At 64.3% G+C, this 17,257-nt stretch overlaps 2 protein-coding genes across 33 annotated transcripts in view; one reads left to right on the forward strand and one right to left on the reverse strand.

Annotated features, from left to right (window-relative positions):
• The first annotated feature begins 1,131 nt into the window (after nucleotides 1-1,131).
• On the forward strand, nucleotides 1,132-10,910 carry ENGASE (endo-beta-N-acetylglucosaminidase). Of its 3 annotated transcripts, XM_048819311.2 has the most exons (14): nucleotides 1,133-1,453; nucleotides 3,970-4,046; nucleotides 4,197-4,398; nucleotides 5,903-6,051; nucleotides 6,373-6,530; nucleotides 6,695-6,843; nucleotides 7,320-7,485; nucleotides 7,947-8,050; nucleotides 8,725-8,833; nucleotides 8,990-9,180; nucleotides 9,556-9,698; nucleotides 9,864-9,969; nucleotides 10,076-10,190; nucleotides 10,486-10,910. In XM_048819311.2, exons 1-14 carry the CDS (start codon nucleotides 1,167-1,169, stop codon nucleotides 10,888-10,890), a joined length of 2,361 nt encoding a protein of 786 aa, XP_048675268.2. In that variant the 5' UTR covers nucleotides 1,133-1,166; the 3' UTR covers nucleotides 10,891-10,910. The 3 variants fall into 3 exon arrangements, 2 of the variants coding, with proteins under 2 accessions (XP_048675268.2, XP_048675269.2); XR_012664817.1 differs by lacking the exon at nucleotides 9,864-9,969 and having other exon boundaries at nucleotides 1,132-1,453; nucleotides 10,486-10,620; XM_048819312.2 differs by lacking the exons at nucleotides 1,133-1,453; nucleotides 3,970-4,046; nucleotides 4,197-4,398 and adding an exon at nucleotides 4,400-4,853.
• A 2,522-nt stretch (nucleotides 10,911-13,432) lies between these two features.
• The window catches only part of RBFOX3 (RNA binding fox-1 homolog 3), a 353,230-nt gene continuing 349,405 nt past the window's right edge, over nucleotides 13,433-17,257 (reverse strand). For 29 of the 30 annotated variants that reach the window (XM_075119157.1, XM_048819355.2, XM_048819340.2 and 26 more), the window contains one exon: nucleotides 15,224-16,674. In XM_075119157.1, coding sequence (XP_074975258.1) covers nucleotides 16,630-16,674 — 45 coding nt within the window. In that variant the 3' untranslated portion in view covers nucleotides 15,224-16,629. The other variant, XM_048819319.2, reaches the window with a different exon arrangement.

Here is a 17,257-nt window from a genome sequence, read left to right on the forward strand (position 1 = left end):
CCTGTCTCCCCCGCCTTTCCCCCGCCTGTCTCACCTGTCTCTCCCCCGCCTGTCTCACCTGCCTGTCCCCCAACTTTCCCCCGCCTGTCTCACCTGCCTGTCCCCCAACTTTCCCCCGCCTGTCTCACCTGCCTGTCTCCCCCGCCTTTCCCCTGCCTGTCTCACCTGTCTGTCTCCCCCGCCTTTCCCCTGCCTGTCTCACCTGTCTCTCCCCTGCCTTTCTCATCTCCCTGTCTCCCGCCTGTCTCACTTTTAGTCTGTCAGAGCAGGGCGGTGGCCACCTGTTCCCCTTCAGGCAGCTGAGGTGGGGAGAGGGGGGCAGGGAGGAGGGAGGTAAGAAGGGGGGCAGAGGGGCAGGGAGGGGGGAGGTAAGAAGGGGTGTCACGGAGTCCCTGGGCGATGCTCTGGAACTGCTCCCCATGAAGCCAGGCAGGACTCTGGTGAAATCTCCTTTCTGGGAGCAGCCTGTCTGCAGGACACACAGCTCACACGGCTTCCACCTTCCTGGGTCTGACCTTGGAGCATTCAGCATCCTCTGCCCCTCCGTGCGCTTCCCACAGCGAGTCCGCCTAGGCAGGGTCCTGGGGAAGCCAGAGGGCCCTGCACCCCAACTTCGCAGTCAGACGTGACTCTCAGCCAGCCAGTAAAACAGAAGGTTTATTAGACGACAGGAACATGGTCTAAAACAGAGCTTGTAGGTGCAGAGAACAGGACCCCTCAGCTGGCTCTATTTTGGGGGGCAGTGAACCAGACAACCCCGTCTGCCCTTCACTCCATGTCCTGGCCAGCCCCAAACTGAAACTCCCTCCAGCCCCTCCTCCCCTGGGCTTTGTCCCTTTCCCGGGCCAGGAGGTCACCGGATTCCTTTGTTCTCCAGCCCTTTAGCTCTCACCTTGCAGGGGGGAAGGGCCCAGGCTATCAGTTGCCAGGAAACAGGGTGTTGGCCATATTCTGTATCCAGACCCCTGCACATCCCTGCCCTCTAGGGCTCTGCAAGGACCATACACCCTTACCCCACCCCCTAGATACTTAAGAACTGCATAGGGGAAACTGAGGCACCCCCACACTATTCACAGGAAACATTAAGAACAGTCCCGCTTCGTCACAGGGGGGCAGAGGGAAAGTCCCCCCGCCCCCCAGGGCTCCTATCAGGGACCTTAAACTAGATGATCTGGAGCCCGAACCAGCGTCTGGAGCCCGCGGGCCATGGGCTGGGCGGGGAGCAGGGGCCCCCGGCACAGCCCGCTGCAGCCACCGCCCGGCCCGGCCCCGCCGCCGGGATTGGCTGGAGCCGGAGCCGGGCCGAGCAGGGGCCGGGCCAGCGCCATGTGACGGGGCGGGAGCGGAGCCGGGCCGAGCCGGGCCGGGAGATGGACGGAGCGCGGCGGGATGGAGCCAAGAGCGGGGAGAAGAGGGAGAGGGAGCCGGAGGCGAAGCGGGGGGAGCAGAGGAGGTGAGCCGAGCCGGGCCGGGCCGAGCCGGTCTCTGGGGTCGGTGGCGCTGCCTGTGCCCCATGGCCCGGGGGGCGGGATCTGTGCCGGGGGAGTGTGTGTGGGTGTCCATGGGGGGTGCATTGCCCGTGCCGGGGCGGGATCTGTGCGGGGGGGGGTGCATTGCCCGTGCCGGGGGGGGGCGCATTGCCCGTGCGGGGGGGGGCGGGATCCGTGCGGGGGGGGGGTGCATTGCCCGTGCCGGGGGGGCGGGATCCGTGCGGGGGGGGGTGCATTGCCCGTGCCGGGGGGGGCGGGATCTGTGCGGGGGGGGGTGCATTGCCCGTGCCGGGGGGGGCGCATTGCCCGTGCCGGGGGGGGGGCGGGATCCGTGCGGGGGGGGCATTGCCCGTGCCGGGGGTGGGCGGGATCTGTGCGGGGGGGGGTGCATTGCCCGTGCCGGGGGGGGCGGGATCCGTGCGGGGGGGGGGTGCATTGCCCGTGCCGGGGGGGGCGCATTGCCCGTGCCGGGGGGGGGGCGGGATCTGTGCGGGGGGTGCATTGCCCGTGCCGGGGGTGGGCGGGATCTGTGCGGGGGGGGTGCATTGCCCGTGCCGGGGGGGGCGGGATCCGTGCCGGGGGGGGGGTGCATTGCCCGTGCCGGGGGGGGGCGGGATCTGTGCGGGGGGGTGCATTGCCCTTGCCGGGGGGGGGGTGCATTGCCCGTGCCGGGGGCTCTCTGGTACTGTGTTCTTCTCTAATTTCTCGGCGCCCTGCTGCTGCTTCCCACCTTGGTTTCACTTTCTCTTTCACTCTCCCTGCCGAGCGGCATCTTGGTTTGGCTTTTGTCCCCCTCTGCCTCCTAGCCCCTGAACTGTGTCCCTGGGCCCCTGGCCCAGCAGCAGCCTGACTGCAGGGCCTGCTGCCCAGAGCACCCCTTCCTTTACCCCTCTCAGTGCTGGAGTTACTGCCCTGAAATGAAATTAACCCAGCACCGTCCCCTTTCCCTCCAGGGCAACCCCCCCACAAGGCAACTCCAGCCCCCCCTCCCCCCAGGCAACTCCAGCCCCAGCTGGCAACAGCCTCTCTCGGTGTGGGACAGAGAATACGGAGGCCGTCCCAGGTCTGGGCCACTCAAACCTGCTCTCACCCGTGCCCTGCGTGTGCACGGTGGCGGGCAGACAGCTGCTGTATTTTCAACAGTTTGATCGGTCATTGCCAAAGCTGCGGAAGTGGGACCGCTGCAGCGTCTTTGGCTGGATCCAGAAACTCTTACCATTAGCGAGCCCCCTGTGTTGTGAGAAAAATGCAAATCTGAAGTCCCACACACCGCCTCCTGCCTCCCAGCAGATTACATTAGTTTCCTGGCGAAGCCATAAAATAATCCAGCTAGGCCAGTCAAAGACCAGCTGGGTGGTAACCTTGCGCTGGCCTGGCTCTGCTGAGCAGGTCTCCAGGCACAGGGTCCTGTCTCTCTCCCTCCTCCCGCGGCTAGGGCCCAGGCCGAATGGGGAAGCAGGAGTTTTGCTGGTTCCAGCCCTCGCCCAGCGTGCAGCCTCCTCTCATGTCCCACCCCTCCTGGTGTTCCCACTGCAGTCCCATCGCTCCTGCCCGGCCCCCAGCTGAGAGCCTCCGGCGCAAACTCCGCATCGGAGGGGAACAGAAGGTCCCCGTGTGAGCAAGGGGCATTCGCTGGGCGGCTGGGGGTGTGTGGATGGGGCGGGCAGGACGCCACGCCTGGCTCCTGTGGCCCTGGGAGTTCCTTTGCAGTCTCCCAGCCACCCCCACGCTGCCTCGCCCTGACGCTGCTTGGCTGGCGAGATCAGAGGAGCTAGCAGACCAGCGTGCGCACTCCTGTTCCCAGCTGAGCGGGTGACGTTAGACGCAGAGCCCAGCAGGCAAGAGCCCATTAGCCGAGGCAAGAACTTTCCACCACCCGGAACAAACACGAGGCACCAGGCAGGGCTCCCCCTGCTCAGAAATGGCTTCTGCCCAGTCTGCTCTCAGCCCAGGCTGCCCGAGGGGGAAACACAGCCCCTGCCTCAGTTTCCCTTGCCCTAGCAAGGTACCTCATCCCTCCCACTCACCAGTCCAGTCTGTCCAGCTTTCCCAGGCTTGGCTCAGGAGCCTGTTCCCCGGCACAGAGACCTCCTCCAGCCAGGCTCCCTAGGAGCCAGCGTGTTCTGAGGGAAGGCTACTTATGAATGACCATCCTGGTAACCTTCCCAGCATGCTTTGCTTTGCCTGCATTTCCCAGGGTCCTGCTGGAACTAGCTGTCCCAGAATGCTTTGTTTCTGAGCTGAATCTGGGCCTTGACTCCCGCTTAAAGGGCCAGCTCACGCTGCAGTGGGCTCCCGCTGGTGGTGCGTGCATGTCCCAGCCCCGGTGAGCTGTGCTGGGTTCCCTCCAAAATGCCGGGTCTTCCTTCCTTCCTTCCTTCCTTCCATGGAGCGTGGGGCTCTAGTGAGCTGTGAGCCACAGGCTCTTTGCCCCAGGCCCCCTAGTCTCTGCAAGGGTGTCCTTGATTCTCTTCTGCAGTTTCCTGCCTGCCTTGGAGAGCCAAGGAGCCACCATCCTCCACAAGACAGTCTGCTACGCCCCCCACCCCCTGCCAGGTAAGAGCCCAGCCAGGTGTGCAACACGCCAAGCCTCATCTGCCACGGATGCTGGTGCAGCCGCGGTGCCATGGTGCCGCAAGTGAGGGCTATGCTCCCCTGGCTGAGTGTTAACGACCGGCAATCTTTGGCCTTCTCTCCTTCTCCCAGCGAGGCAGTTTGATCAGAACACCACGGAGCCGATCAGCTTCTACCTGTCCAGCCTGGAGGAGCTGCTGGCATGGAAACCCACCAGTGATGATGACTTCAACGTTGCCACGATGCCACTGGCTAACCGGGAACCTCCACTCCACAGCAAGAGACCTCGAACGCTGGTGTGCCACGACATGAAGAATGGGTACCTGGAGGACAGGTAGGATCCTCTTCACGGCTCTCAGAACGGAGCACAGCATGCTGGGCATGTGGGCCTCTGCTGATGGGACTCGGCATTTATCCAGCACTTCACGCTTCCAGAACTTTAATTGCAGCGGCCCTGGGCAGCGGGTCAGGAACAGCCTTCCCCTTGTCCAGAGCGAGGAAAGGACTCGCCCCAGGTGCGGCAGAGCTGGAAGAGAACCTAGGAGCCTGGCTTGCTGTCCCACGGGGACCCACACTGGTCTCTGGCGAGTCTGCTGAGCGTCATGGCTGCGTGTTTGGCAGGCGGCGTGTAGTGATGCTGAGCACCGAGGCCAGCGTGACGTGTGTTGTTTGCTGCCGAGGGGAATCTTGGGTTTGCTTTCTGTCCTCTGCTTCTGTAACGCTGACAGACCCTTCTCCTCCTTTCTCGCCTCAGTGCCACGAGATGGGACAGAACACCACACCCAGCAGGTGTGTGGGTTACCGTCCGAGCTGCTTATGGGATCTGGGCAGAGACACGCTTGGGGCTAGCCTTGGCCTCCCCCAGGCTGCCTGCCTGCAGACAGCTCAGCGCCGCGGAGATGTTCTCAGTGTGCCAGGGTAGTGGAATATGTTTGTTCTGAAGCCAAGCAGAGGAGGAACCCCAGGAGCAAGTCACAGGGAGACTGAATGCTCCTTGCCCCCAGGAAGAACGGGCTGTCTCCCAATCAGGTCGGAGCCTGTTTGCTCCCTGTTAATCTGCAGTGCAACTCCAGCTTCATGCTGGGGGCTCTGGCCAGTTCCTCCCGTCAGCTGGGCTGTGAGGTGTGTCTCCTCATCGGATCCAGAGACCCACGGTGCAGCCTATTGAGAAACCATTTGGGCTACCGCCATTTGGATTGCTGTATCTGAATGACCCAGCACCTTGGAACCGCGACCCTCAGAGATTGGGCATGAGCACAGGAGCCTGGTGTCCATCTTGCAGGCTTCCCCAGGCATGTTTGCACCCCTGCAGGTTTGGTGGGCGAAGCTGGAATGTCTCCACCTGCTACTGAGTGGCTCCTGAGATGGGGAGAAACTCTCCAGCTTGGCCTGGAAGCTCTTTGGAGTAGGGGCTGGCTGTGCCATGCCCAGGGCAGACCCTGATTGGAGCCCTGGGCAGCACTGCAATCGAGATAACTGATAATGTCCCGCTTGAAAACTCCCCCAGAAAGTCAGGCAATGTTTCCAGCCTCATCCCTGGAGCTCAGAGAGAAGGGGCAAACCCCTCCGCTGCAAGAGGAGGCTGAACGATTCTCTGCCACATGTCTGCACCTGCTGACACAGTACGAGCCAGCTCTCTCCCTGCTCTAGGGGAGTCTCCTGGGGGAAGAGCAGCAGCCTGGCACCTGGGGAATAGATTGTGGGGGCCGCGCCTGCCCTGGCCCCGGGTGCACGTAGCTCTCACGCGCGCGCACTCTGCGGGCATTGTTCGCCACACGTGCTCCATCGCTGCCCTGTCGGGGCTGGAGCACTGGGCCATCCCCTTCCTCTGCCTGCAGGTTCATCCAGGGCTCAGCTTCGCGGGACCCCTACGTGTTCTACCATTGGCAGTACATCGACATCTTTGTGTACTTCAGCCACCACCCTGTGACCATCCCCCCCGTCACCTGGACCAATGCTGCCCACAGGAACGGCGTCTCTGTGCTGGGTGAGGGGATGCCAGGAGAGACCAGGCGCCGCGGGTGGGGCAGGCGGGAGAACTTGTGGCTTTAACGCTGCCTGCAGGGAGAGGCTGGGAGCTCTTCTGGCACCTCCCGCTGGGCCTGCAGTACCTGGGCACGGGCTGTGGCCAGCCCGCCCCCCTTCCCCAGGGACAGGCCGGGGTTGGCAAGGGCCCACGCCTCTCGCTCACACGCGTGCAGGTATTTTGGGGACCCTGTACAGGGACCTGCCAGCGCCCCCTCTGTGGGCTAGGGCCCCGGCGCGCGGAGCAGAGAGACTGACGCTGCCATCTGTGCCCTGGCTCTAGGGACGTTCATCACCGAGTGGACTAGCGGGGGCAAGCTGTGCGAGTCGTTCCTGGCCGGGGAGGCAGCCGCGTACCACGCCGTGGCTGTGCAGCTGGGCCGCATCGCCCGTTTCTACCGCTTCGACGGCTGGCTGGTCAACATCGAGAACGCTCTGAGCGTGAGCAGAGCCGCCCATGCTGCCTCTCCCCCAGCCCTCGCTGCCCACCCTCACTGCCCCTCCCCTCCCCCCACGGACTGTCCTGCCTCCCCCAGCCCCTGGGGTGCAGGGACCCCTGACAAGGTGCCCCCGGGCGACGCCTGCTCTCTCCCTCCCCCGTGCAGGAGGCAGCTGTGCGGAACCTGCCCCTCTTCCTGCGTGACCTGCGGGAGCAGCTGCGTCGGGACGTGCCAGGCGGGCTGGTGCTCTGGTACGACAGCGTCTTGCAGAGCGGGAAGCTGCAGTGGCAGAACGAGCTGAACGAGAAGAATAGGTGAGGGGGGCAGAGCAGGAGCTCCGGGCATGCAGCTGGGAGCGCAGCCCCCTCCCCTTCCCCTGGGCAGCCGGCAAAGACAGTGCAATCGGGGTGGCATCTACCAGCCGCGCAGCCTGCGGTCGCTGCCCCATGGGGGGGTGCTCAGCCACCCCCCGTGCCTGGCCCGGCCCAGCCTGTGGGCTCTGGGCATCAGCCCCATGCGTAGCAAGGCACCCTTCCCTTCTGGCTCTCGGGCAGGGGGATGGCTACCAGCCCCACCCCCAGCAGCCGCTGCTCTGCCCAGGCCTGGCAGCTCTGATTTTCCTGCCCAAGTGCCCCCCACAGAGCTGGGCGTGCGGCAGCGTGCCTGGGGGCTGCAGCTGGGGGCCGTCCTGTGGGGTGGGGCCCCTCCCCGGAGGGCCCGTTCTCAGGGAGGAGGGGGTGGGCCTGGGTGCGGGTGCAGTGCCCCAGCACTGTGGCTCTCCCTTTCCTAGGGTGTTTTTTGATGCCTGCGACGGCTTGTTCACGAACTACAACTGGAAGGAGGAGCACCTGGAGCGCATGGGGGCGCAGGCCGGGGAGCGCCTGACTGACATCTACGTGGGCATCGACGTCTTTGCCCGTGGGGAGGTCGTAGGCGGCGGCTTTGAGACAGACAAGGTGCCTGAGCCTGGCCTAAGGGCACCTTGGGGGCAGGGCCTCGCCCAGAGCGGGATCCTCCGGCAGGCCCCGGGCCCCGGCTGGGCTGAGCCTGGGCAGCCCCATGCAGTGAGCTGGGCTCCGGGGCAGGTGTCCCTGGAGCGTGGCTTGTGCTGGGCATCCAAGGGCTGAGTGAGGCCATTGGTGCTTCCCCCCCACCCCACACTCTGCCCCCTCCCCCCGGGATCCATCCCCATCTCCCAGGGCCACGGTGCCCTGGGGGCAGGGCAGAGCACCCCTCCCCTGTGGGTGGCACCAGGCTGGCTTGCTGTGGTGCTGGCAGCCAAGGGGGTCCAGCCCCTCTCTGAGCCTCCTGCTGGCAGAGTCTGAGGAGCCACCAGCCCCTGGGGCTTATGGCTCACCCTGTCTGGACTCGGAGCGGGGCGGGAGGGAGGGAGCGTCTCACCCCCGTGTTTCCGCAGGCTCTGCGCCTGATCTGCAAACACGGCTTTTCTGCTGCCATCTTCGCACCCGGCTGGGTCTATGAGCACCTGGGGAAGGAGAACTTCCTGCAGAATGAGAACAGGTGAGCTTGGTGGTGCTGGGGTGGGAGCACTGGATGGGTGCCCAGGGTGGAGAGGGGGTGGAATGCATGGATGGGTACATGGGGTATGTGGGGGGAGGTGCCCACGCAGGGAGGATGGGTGCACGGGGAGGGGGGCGCCCGGGCTTGGGGGATGTGTGTGTGTGGGAGGGGGAAGGGAACGCGGAGAAGGCCATGGAGTGTGGGGCTGCCCAGGTTAGTTGCTGCCCTATAGTGCTGGGGTGCTAGTGCCAGGCTCTGTGAAGGGCTGAGCTGTAGGGACCCCAGTGGGGTCCAGAGTTGCTGAGAGACCTGCGGGAAGGATGCTACGCCCTGGGTGGCTGCACCTTGGGCTGTGCTTCGTTCCCCCTGTGCCAGGGGCATGCTGACTGGGGGATGTCCTTGGTGCCTGGGGCTGGGGAGATGGCAGTGCTGAGCTATGCCAGGAGGGGGCATGGCTACAACCATAGAATCCTAGAATATCCGGGTTGGGAGGGACCTCAGGAGGTTGTCTAGTCCCACCCCCTGCTCAAAGGAGGGCCAATCCCCAATTTTTGCCCCAGATCCCAAATGGCCCCCTCAAGGATCGAACTCACAACCCTGGGTTTAGCAGGCCACTGCTCAAACCACTGAGCTCTCCCTCCCCCCAGCCAGCCTCTCCTCTCCTCTCCATGCAGGTTCTGGGGTTTGCTGGCGGAGCTGCTGCCCACTCACAGAATCAGCACTCTGCCCTTGAGCACCTGCTTCTGTCTGGGCATGGGCACGGGGAGATTCTCAGCTGGGCAGGTGAGTGCGGGGGCGGGGAGGGCAGGTCCCAGGCCCTGGAGTGTGGGGAGATGGGCTCATAAGCAACCACCAGCGCGACTCGGGGTGCCGTGTGCGACAGGGCCCAGCCAGCGCCTGCCCCATGTCCTGGCTCATCGGGGCTGCTCTCTCCTGCAGGAGGAAGAAGTCAGGCCCTGGTACAACCTGAGTGCCCAGGAGATCCAGCCCCTCTTCATGGACCAGCAAGCAACGGGAGGAGCAGGCAGCTGGCTGCACACACGCTGCTCCCTGCAGGATGCCTGGAACGGGGGCAGCTGCCTGCTGATCGAGGGGATCATCCCGCCTGATGCGCGCCATGTGGCTGTCCGGTGAGTGCGGGTTGGGGCGTTGGGGTGGGGACACTTGGGCAGCTGGGGTGGCAAAGATCCATTTCTCTCTCACTAAAGGCTGGGGAGCCAGGGCATGGCACTGCACCAGGGAACAAGGGGGTGCGTCAGAGGGCGCACCGTCTCCTGGGCGCTGGGCCAGGAGTGGGCAGCCACAGACCTAGTTTGTGGTTCTTGTGCGCCACGTGTGAGCTCACGGTGTGTGTACGCAGCCCACGGGCCAGGGTTGTGTCTCTCGTGCAGCCTGTGGCATGCATGCTCAGCAGGCCAGCTGCGTGCTGTGTGTGTTGCAACCTGCCTTGTACCCCATGTAACTCACCCCCCCCTTGTCTCTCGGGGTGGATTGGGGGACACCAGCCTTTTCTCGTTCAAGATGCCAGCTCCCCCCAAACTCTTCCTGTCTCTGCTGTACAAACTGGAGGAGAAGCTGCCCGAGGTGGCGGTCACGCTGGAACTCACCACATGGAACTCCGGCTCCTGCCATGTTGGCAACAACGTTGGTGAGGAGCCCGGCCCCTCCGCGGGGATCTCACGCTGGCGGGCAGGCTGGGAATCGGTCCGTCATGCGGCTGGAGGGTGGGATGCCTGTGACACTTCTGCTCCTCCCCAACCCCATGTGTCCTGCGCCCTCTTCCCCTGCCCTAACTGCTCTGTTCCCCCCGCAGGGGTGGCCACCCGACATCAGCCCCCGCCCCTCCCCACCCCGCCCCCTCACCTCTCCGGGCTGCTCACTGGCTGTGGACGGCAGAGCATGGCAGGTTGGATAAGGCGGTGAGTGTCCCCAGCCAGGGAGCCGTCCTGCCTCAGGCCTGAGCGGGGCCGTGGGGCTGGTCTCTCCATCGGCCCTGCCAGTTCTCCCCTCTCTGCCCTCACCCAGGTACTATGAACTGGAGCTGCGGGACTGCGCCCTGCACGACCTGTCGCTGATCCTGTCACGCCACCAGCCAGGCCTGCAAGAAAGGCGCTTCTCCTGCCGCCTTGGGGAGATCCAGGTGAGGGGGCCACACGGCACAGTGCCCGGCACTGCCCACCTGCCATCCCTTGTAGCAACATCTGCCTATGGAGCCTGGGGGAGGGGAGGGGAAAGGAGTGTCTCCGGGGAGCCCTGTCCCCTGCAGATAGTTGCAGCTGCTGCTGCCCTTCTGGGGGGGTCTGGCTGGGGGTGGGGGCAGTGCTGAGGTGAGGTGCCCTCCCTGCATGGATCCCTCCTCATGGGTGCTGCCTTGGAGAGCCCATTTCTGCCCGGGCGGGCCCTGGGCTGTGTCTAAGCACACGTCTCCCCTGCAGGTGCTGGATGCCGACAACCTGCGCTCCTCGCTGCCCCGAGTGCCCAGCCTCGAGGCCTCCCAGGTGCTGTGGCACAAGGGGCCTGGCACAAACCAGCTCTCCCTCAGCCTCACCTTGCGCTGGTCCTACCCCTCCAGCCAAGCCCGCTGCTTCCGGATCCACTGCCAGGGCATGGCACGCCCTAGGGGCCAGGTGCTGCCCCTGCCAGAGCAGTTCCTCGGGGTGGCACACAACACCCTCTACCGTGTGGTGGGCCTGGCACTGCCAGAGCCGCCCCCCAAGGAGTCCTGCCATGTGGAGTTCTTCGTGGAGCCGGTTCCGAACGAAGGGGCTGCCGTGGAGCGTTCCAGATGGGGGCGGCTGGTTCTGGTCTATTCCGACCCAGCCAGCACGAGCACCTATTAAATGTGACCTTTGGCACAGTGCCACGGCTCTCGGCCTTCGAGTTGGGCATTCGTGGGGGAGCGCAGGGCTGGCCTGGGGGCTGGGGGCATGATGGAGGGGCAGTGGCAGAGCTGGGGGGTGCTCTGGACGGGAATAGCAGAGATCTTGGGTAGCCCCGACCTGGCTCCTCTCCAATCTTGTCCCATTGGAAGGGCTCCTGGCCAGCCGCTGGCATCACCGCTAGGGCAGCCGCCCCGCCCCGCCCAGCCTGGGGCTGGGACTGAACCCTGCACTGCTGGGGTGAGCCACGGGGGGGCAGCAGAGTCCCACGTTGGCTGGCAAGGGGCCGCTGGGGAGCCCGGGGCTGCTCAACCCCCCTTTCCCTGGAGCTGCTGGGCAGCGAAGTGGGGACCCTGGGCAGAGCCCGGCTGGAGCCAGACCCTGCCCTGCTCCGTTCACACTGCCTGCTCCCGGCATCGCCTGGCCCGGCCGGGTGCTGCAGCCTGACCGCGCCGCCTGCGGCTTTTCACACCAGGCCCGGGTGCTCTGCCTGCGTGTGGAGGGGGACTGCCCCCGGCTGGTCAGGTGGCTGCTGGGGCATGGCCCTGCATGTAGCACATGCCTGGCAGCCAGCTGCGGGCCCACCTCCCTGCTCCTTTGCACCCCCTGGTCTGGTGGCGCTGGGCAGCGGGTCCTGGAAGAGCCCAGAGCCAGCAGTGGCTCTGGGTCCCTCAGCCCCCAAAGGCCCAGGCAGCCCCACTCTTCAGTTCTCTGCGCTGCTGGCAGCTGGGCTCCAGGAAGGGCATGGTTGAGCCTGCCTGGGATAGCCATGGCTGCCGGCTGCATGGGGTGGGCGCGGTGAATGGTTGTGGGCCGGCAGGGCTGCTCCTGGTCCTGAGCTGCTGTACGCCACGTGCTGGGTCCGGTGCGGGGAGACAGCCAGTGCCCGTCCCCGGCTGGGGTCTAGCTCAGAGAACGTGCAAGCTCCATGGAACAGCTGAGCGAGTGCAGAGGTGGCTGCAGCTGCTTGTTGCAGGGCAGTGGTTCTCTAAGGCTGGCTCCCTGGATGCTTTGAGGAGAGGAATTGACAGTGGCGATTATTTCCTCACAGGCTCGTGAACGAGCGAATAGCAGGCAGGGGGGTAGCGGTGCTGCAGCGCCAGGTTCACCAGCTCGGCTCCCTGCGCCGGCGGGCCCCAAGCTTACGGCCAGGAACATTCATACGGTGGCATTGGAACTGCTGCTGGGCCGAGTGGAATCGCCCTGAACTAAACCAGCGGACTGGGTGAATAACGAAGGGCTCAGTGTGGCAGGGCGTGCCTGCCAGGCTGGGGGTTTATGTGGAAGGGAGCAATTCGCCGGCTCTTACCCCGGGAGGCTTTTAGTTCTTTATGGCGCTTCGCTCTGCTTTACCCACCCCGTGCAGCCTGGGCTGTGCTGAGGGGCCTCCCTCCCCTGGTGCCTGAGCCCCACGACCTGGGGGGGAGCTCGTGCCCCACAGGTCTGCCTGGAGTGCGTTCTTGCTGAAGCAGGAAGCCCTGTGGCTAGGAAGAGACCGGCAGAGGCAATGGCTTGGAGCCCTGCTAGGCTGCCTGTTGTGGGGGTCTCACAGTCCAGCCCCGCCGGCAGGCAGGGATAAGAGGCACAACATGGTGCTTACCCAGCTGTACAGTGCGACCCGCAGAGGTGCTGCAGGAGCTCAAGCCTGGTGCACGGAGGTGCCTGTGGGCAGAGTGGCTGGGTGGCAGAGTTCCCCCCTTGGGCACCAGCCCGCTCTGCGCATTTAGGCTGTGCGCTAGACGTCCCAGGAACACGCGTTTGCCAGTCACAGGTCAGCCTGGCCCTGAGCGGCGAGGGCAGACTTCCTAGTACCCCAAGCAGGGGTCACACAAATACTGGGGGGGGGCACCGCTGGGGCTATGACAGCAGTGCTGGATGGCAGCAGGGCTGGCTGGGTAGGGGGCTCCTGGGGCTTAGGTTCAAGGCAAATTCACCATAAACCCGAGGAGGGTCTGCCCCCCGCTCCTTCGGAACAACACCTGGCTGAACAAGGCCGGAGCAATGCCAGGCCTTGCCTGCTGGAGCAATGCCAGAATAGCTAGCTACAAACTGAGTGCAGGGGCCTAGCCCTGGCAAATTTAACAGGGCAGCCCTCCAGAAAAGCCTCCTGGGAAAATTCCTGTCAGAGGGTGGGCAAGCGAGGTGTGGGTGCTGTCTGAGGCACAGCACCATGCCAGAGTCCAAGAGGGGCTCCAGGGTAGAAGCTGGCATTGGGTGCCTGCTGTGGCCAAATACACACTGGCCACCAGCAGCAGGCTGCCAGGGTGCCTGACACCAGAAGCATAATTTGTCCACTCCGCCCCTTCCTGCAAGGCTCGTCCTGCACTCCAGCTCCAGGTCAATGCCAGGCCGCCAGGGCAGGGACACATCTGCAGAGCAGGCCCAGGCTCCCCTTGCTAGGAGGGTGGGGGGCAGATGCCTGGGCCCTGCCTCCCACTTCCAGCAGCCTTCACTCTGGGCCGTGCCCAATCTATGCTCCCATTCAAAACCTGAGTCATCCTGGTTGAAGAAAGAAATCTTTATTAATAATCTTAATAATAATAATCCTCATACTAATACTGTTCAGTCGGCTGATCACACCTTTGAAGCACACAGAATGGGCGGGCGCCAGCCTGCGCTCTGGGGCTGGGGGCCACCAGGGAGGTGACAGCACGGCAAATGGAAGGAGCTTTGTACAGCGGAGCGGGGTGGCGGGGAAGGGGCTATGTACAACGGGAATAGAAAAGGAGGATCTCATGGCTGGAGCCTCAGGAGCGTATGCTGAATATAAAGTGAAGTTTCATGAGATGACAGAGCCATGTTGGGAGACCTGCTGGATCCATCTGGCTCAGCCAGCTGCCTGCTGTCCCAACAGCCTCGCAAACAGCTCCATGACCCACCCTGACGCTGCCAGGCTGCTGGGGGGAAGTGCCTCTCTGGCCTTTGGCACAACTGGACTGTGCCAGCTGTGGCATGGGGCAGGCTGTGGGTGAGTAGTTGAAAGAAGCTGGCAAGGGCCTGGATGCTTCTGGTGTCCTGGCTAGCAGCGCACCCAGCCTTAGAGCCCAGCTGCCCCCACCTGTCTCTGGTTCAGAGCTGGGCTATGCCAGGCAGGGACCTCCTGGCCAGAGCCAGCACTGTCCTCCCCTCACTGCCCAACCGTGCCCACTGCTTCCCATTCACTGCCCACAGTGACCCTCATGCCGCTGGGCCTCTCCGGCGCCTAGCCAGCTTGGGACTGGGGCTTGAGGCAGGCCTGGCTCTGAGCAGGGCCCCTGCAGCCCCACTAAGGGGTGTGTGTGCCCCAGGGATGGCTGGGGCGTGCGGTTGGCTCCCTGCCCCTCAGTGGTGATGGGGTGGCTGAGACAGCCACTGTGGGATCACATGGCCGCCTCTGGCTCCATGCTGGGGGGCAGGGGCTGAGATGATCCCTGGCATGCCACATTGTGGCCTAGAGATGCACCCAAGCAGCCCCTTCCCCACTCTGTCTGCCCTGGATAGGTGTGGCACAGGAGAAGGAGCAGGAAACAGCTCCCGCTTGGCTTTAGCCCCATGGGCTTGTGGGAAGCCGGGAGCGCAGGGCACCGGGGTGATGACAATGCAAGGGAGCTACAACCTCCGCTTAGCGAACATCCCTGTCAAACCCAGCAGTTCTTCCCCTGCAACACCCAGCAGCCCAGGCAAAGCTGCTGCTGCATCAACGATCCCACCTCTGCTCAGAGAGCCGAGGCCTCACACACTCAACACACCGATGGCCAGCAAGCACAAAAGCACTGGAGCTCTGAAAACAAAAAGCAAGAATCCTACCCCTGAGGCCAAGTCCCCCAAACCTGCAGGAGGGCGTGAGCTGCTGCGGGGCTGTGCCGCTGGCCCTGGCCTCCACAGCACAGGCGTGGGAGGGCGGAAAGGAAGACACGGTGCCCAGGCCCGGAGCCTTGGGCCTGCAGAGTCCTCGCTCGAGGCTGTCCCAGCACGCCGCACTGCTCTCTCCCTCCCTGCCCTAGGCTGGAAGCGCCAGCAGGCTGTGGAGCGGGAGGGGGACCCAAGTCTCCCAACATGGCTGCTGGCCGGGGCAGGGTGGGAGAGGGGCCGCTCTCTGCCCAGCTGGCCCATGGCGCTGTCCGCTTGGTGTGTACTCTCCGTGACGCAGGCGGGGTGCAGCGCCTCCTGCTGGACTTGCTTGCTCAGTGCATGTGTGTGGACAGTATGGGACTCGGTTGGTTGGCTGCCTCTTTGCTTTGTTTTTTGTTGCTTTGTTTTTAATTTGTTTTGCCCTTCCTGGTCCCAGAAGGAAACAGCTGTGGTTTCACTACAACACAAACAGAAAGGTAGAACTTGTGCAGCCACCCGGGAGCTGAGCGCAGCGCCCAGGGTCAGCCCCACAGCGGGGCCACGGGGCGCAGCCAGGCAGGCGGGGCCGCTGGACTCCAGCCCGCCCGACCCCATGGCCATTCGCAGCCCTGGGGCCCAGCTCAGCCACACAGTGTCCCATGTGCCCTGTGCGCATGGACTGCCAATGCCGGGGCAGCTCAGCAAACACCAGGGGCAGGTGGGGTGGGGCTGGCACAAAGTGGCTCCAGGACTGTGTAGTGGGTTCTGTTGTCCCCCCCAGAAAGGCCCAGGCAGACGGCCGAGCTCGCCCCCTGGCTGGGCCTGCACCCCAAGCAGCTCTTCTCTCATTAGGCGGCTTTTGTCCTTTACCCTAGCCTGGCCCACAGAGCAGTCTGGCTCTTGACTCCAGTCTCTCCCTCTCCCCCCGTAGTGACTGAAGGGGGTGGATGTGGCTGGGCCAGGGACGACAAGCTAACCCCAGCTGGCCTGTGGCACTAGGGCATCCCATGGCCTGAAACACAGGCTGCCCCTCCCCAAGCTGTGACGATGATGATGTGCAGCTCCCCAGAGCCAGGCGCACATGGGAGGTTCCAAGTCTCGGCCAAAGGCTGTGCAGAGGGATGCAGGTGTTATTCCCCAGTGTAGTCTTGGGGTGGGGCCATGCTCATTGCCCCCCAGTCTCAGCTATCCCTGCTAGTGCTAGCTACCCTGCACCCTCCACCTTGCCCACAGCTCCCGGCCCATTTTGCCAGACAGCCTGTTATCCTAAGGGACAAACCCTCCGCTCCTTTCCCTTGTGTGAGCAGTGCCCCGCCCAGGGGCCCTGGCTGTGGTCAGGCGCCTGCACAAGAAGAACAAGCCTGGCCTAGCAGGAGTAGGCTTGCCTGCCAGAGGGCGTGCTGGAGGGAGCTGGGGCAATGAAGAGGCCCAGAGAATGGAAGACTGTGCCAGGCCCAGGTGCGGCTCTGCGCAGGAAGGCAGCTCTCTTGGAATGCCATGGCCTTTGGACTTCACGTGTTCCTGGCAGCGGGGGCAGAGGAGGGGGCTCAGCCCGGGCTCTCTCCCATGGTTTGCTGCTGGTTGTATGTCTAGGGAGAGCAGGACCCCGCCCCAGCCCCGCAGCAGGGCAGTGGCCAGGCTGCTTGCTTTACAACACAGTCAGTTCAGCCAGGGCAGGTCACAGACAGACACAGGTGGGTGAGCAAAGAGACATGAGACGCGGGATGAGAGCAGCTTGAGGTAAAAACCTATGGTTCTAGGTACGGGGCAGAGCCCTGGCCCCTGGCAGGGGCACCGTGTTCTTCCGGGAGGCTCTGCCTTTGCTTAGTTTGGTTTGTTTGGTTTCTAGTGAGCAGTCAGTGTTAGTGTGGTGAGGGGCTGGGTGTCTTGCTAGTAGGGAGTGAAGCGGCTGTACCCTCCTCGGTATAGACTAGCCTGCAACATCAAAGATGAAAGAAAAGCCAATCAGTATTCGAGAGAGGCAAGGCCCATTTTCTTCCCTTTTTTAATGACATCCCACGGGCCTGTCCCTGGAGGACAGGTGGGGCGGAGGCGCCGAGGGGTCCCAGGAGCGGCGCACGCTGCTCCCAGCACTGCCTGGGCTCTGGCTGTTCCCATCAGCTCCGTTTGGGACACTGCGCTCTTTGGGCGCCAGCATGCAGGGCTCCTTCTGGCTGGGGTGGGAAGGGCTGAGTGTGAGAGAGGCTGCAGCCTCCCGTACTCCTGGAGCAGGGCAGGCAGCCCCAGGGCTGCTGATACCTCCTGAGCCCACCGCTGCCGGGGTCGTCCACGGGGCTGGCGTTAGGCCCCTGCTCTAAGTGCTGCCTGGCTTCCCTCCCCTCTGCTCCACGGAGCGGGGGGACACGTCCTGCAGCCCTGTCAGGGCCCCTCCATTCTCCACCGAGCTCCCCGCCCAGGACTGCTGGCAGCGCTGCTCCGACTCTGCACAGTGCTGCTGCGCGCCCGGCTCTCGGCCCGGGGGCCGCCTGAGTTTCACACTCCTGTCCGGCCAAGCCCC

This window comes from Caretta caretta, chromosome 14, assembly GCF_965140235.1.
Source record: "Caretta caretta isolate rCarCar2 chromosome 14, rCarCar1.hap1, whole genome shotgun sequence".
In the NCBI taxonomy this organism is placed as follows: domain Eukaryota; kingdom Metazoa; phylum Chordata; order Testudines; family Cheloniidae; genus Caretta; species Caretta caretta.

Excerpts from the sequence above, each read along its gene's own strand:
- ENGASE (XM_048819311.2), top strand. The coding sequence starts at position 1,167 with ATGATCTGGAGCCCGAACCAGCGTCTGGAGCCCGCGGGCCATGGGCTG. Across the intron at positions 6,052-6,372 it reads GAACGGCGTCTCTGTGCTGG|GGACGTTCATCACCGAGTGG; the intron begins GTGAGGGGATGC and ends CCCTGGCTCTAG. Across the intron at positions 6,531-6,694 it reads ACATCGAGAACGCTCTGAGC|GAGGCAGCTGTGCGGAACCT; the intron begins GTGAGCAGAGCC and ends TCCCCCGTGCAG.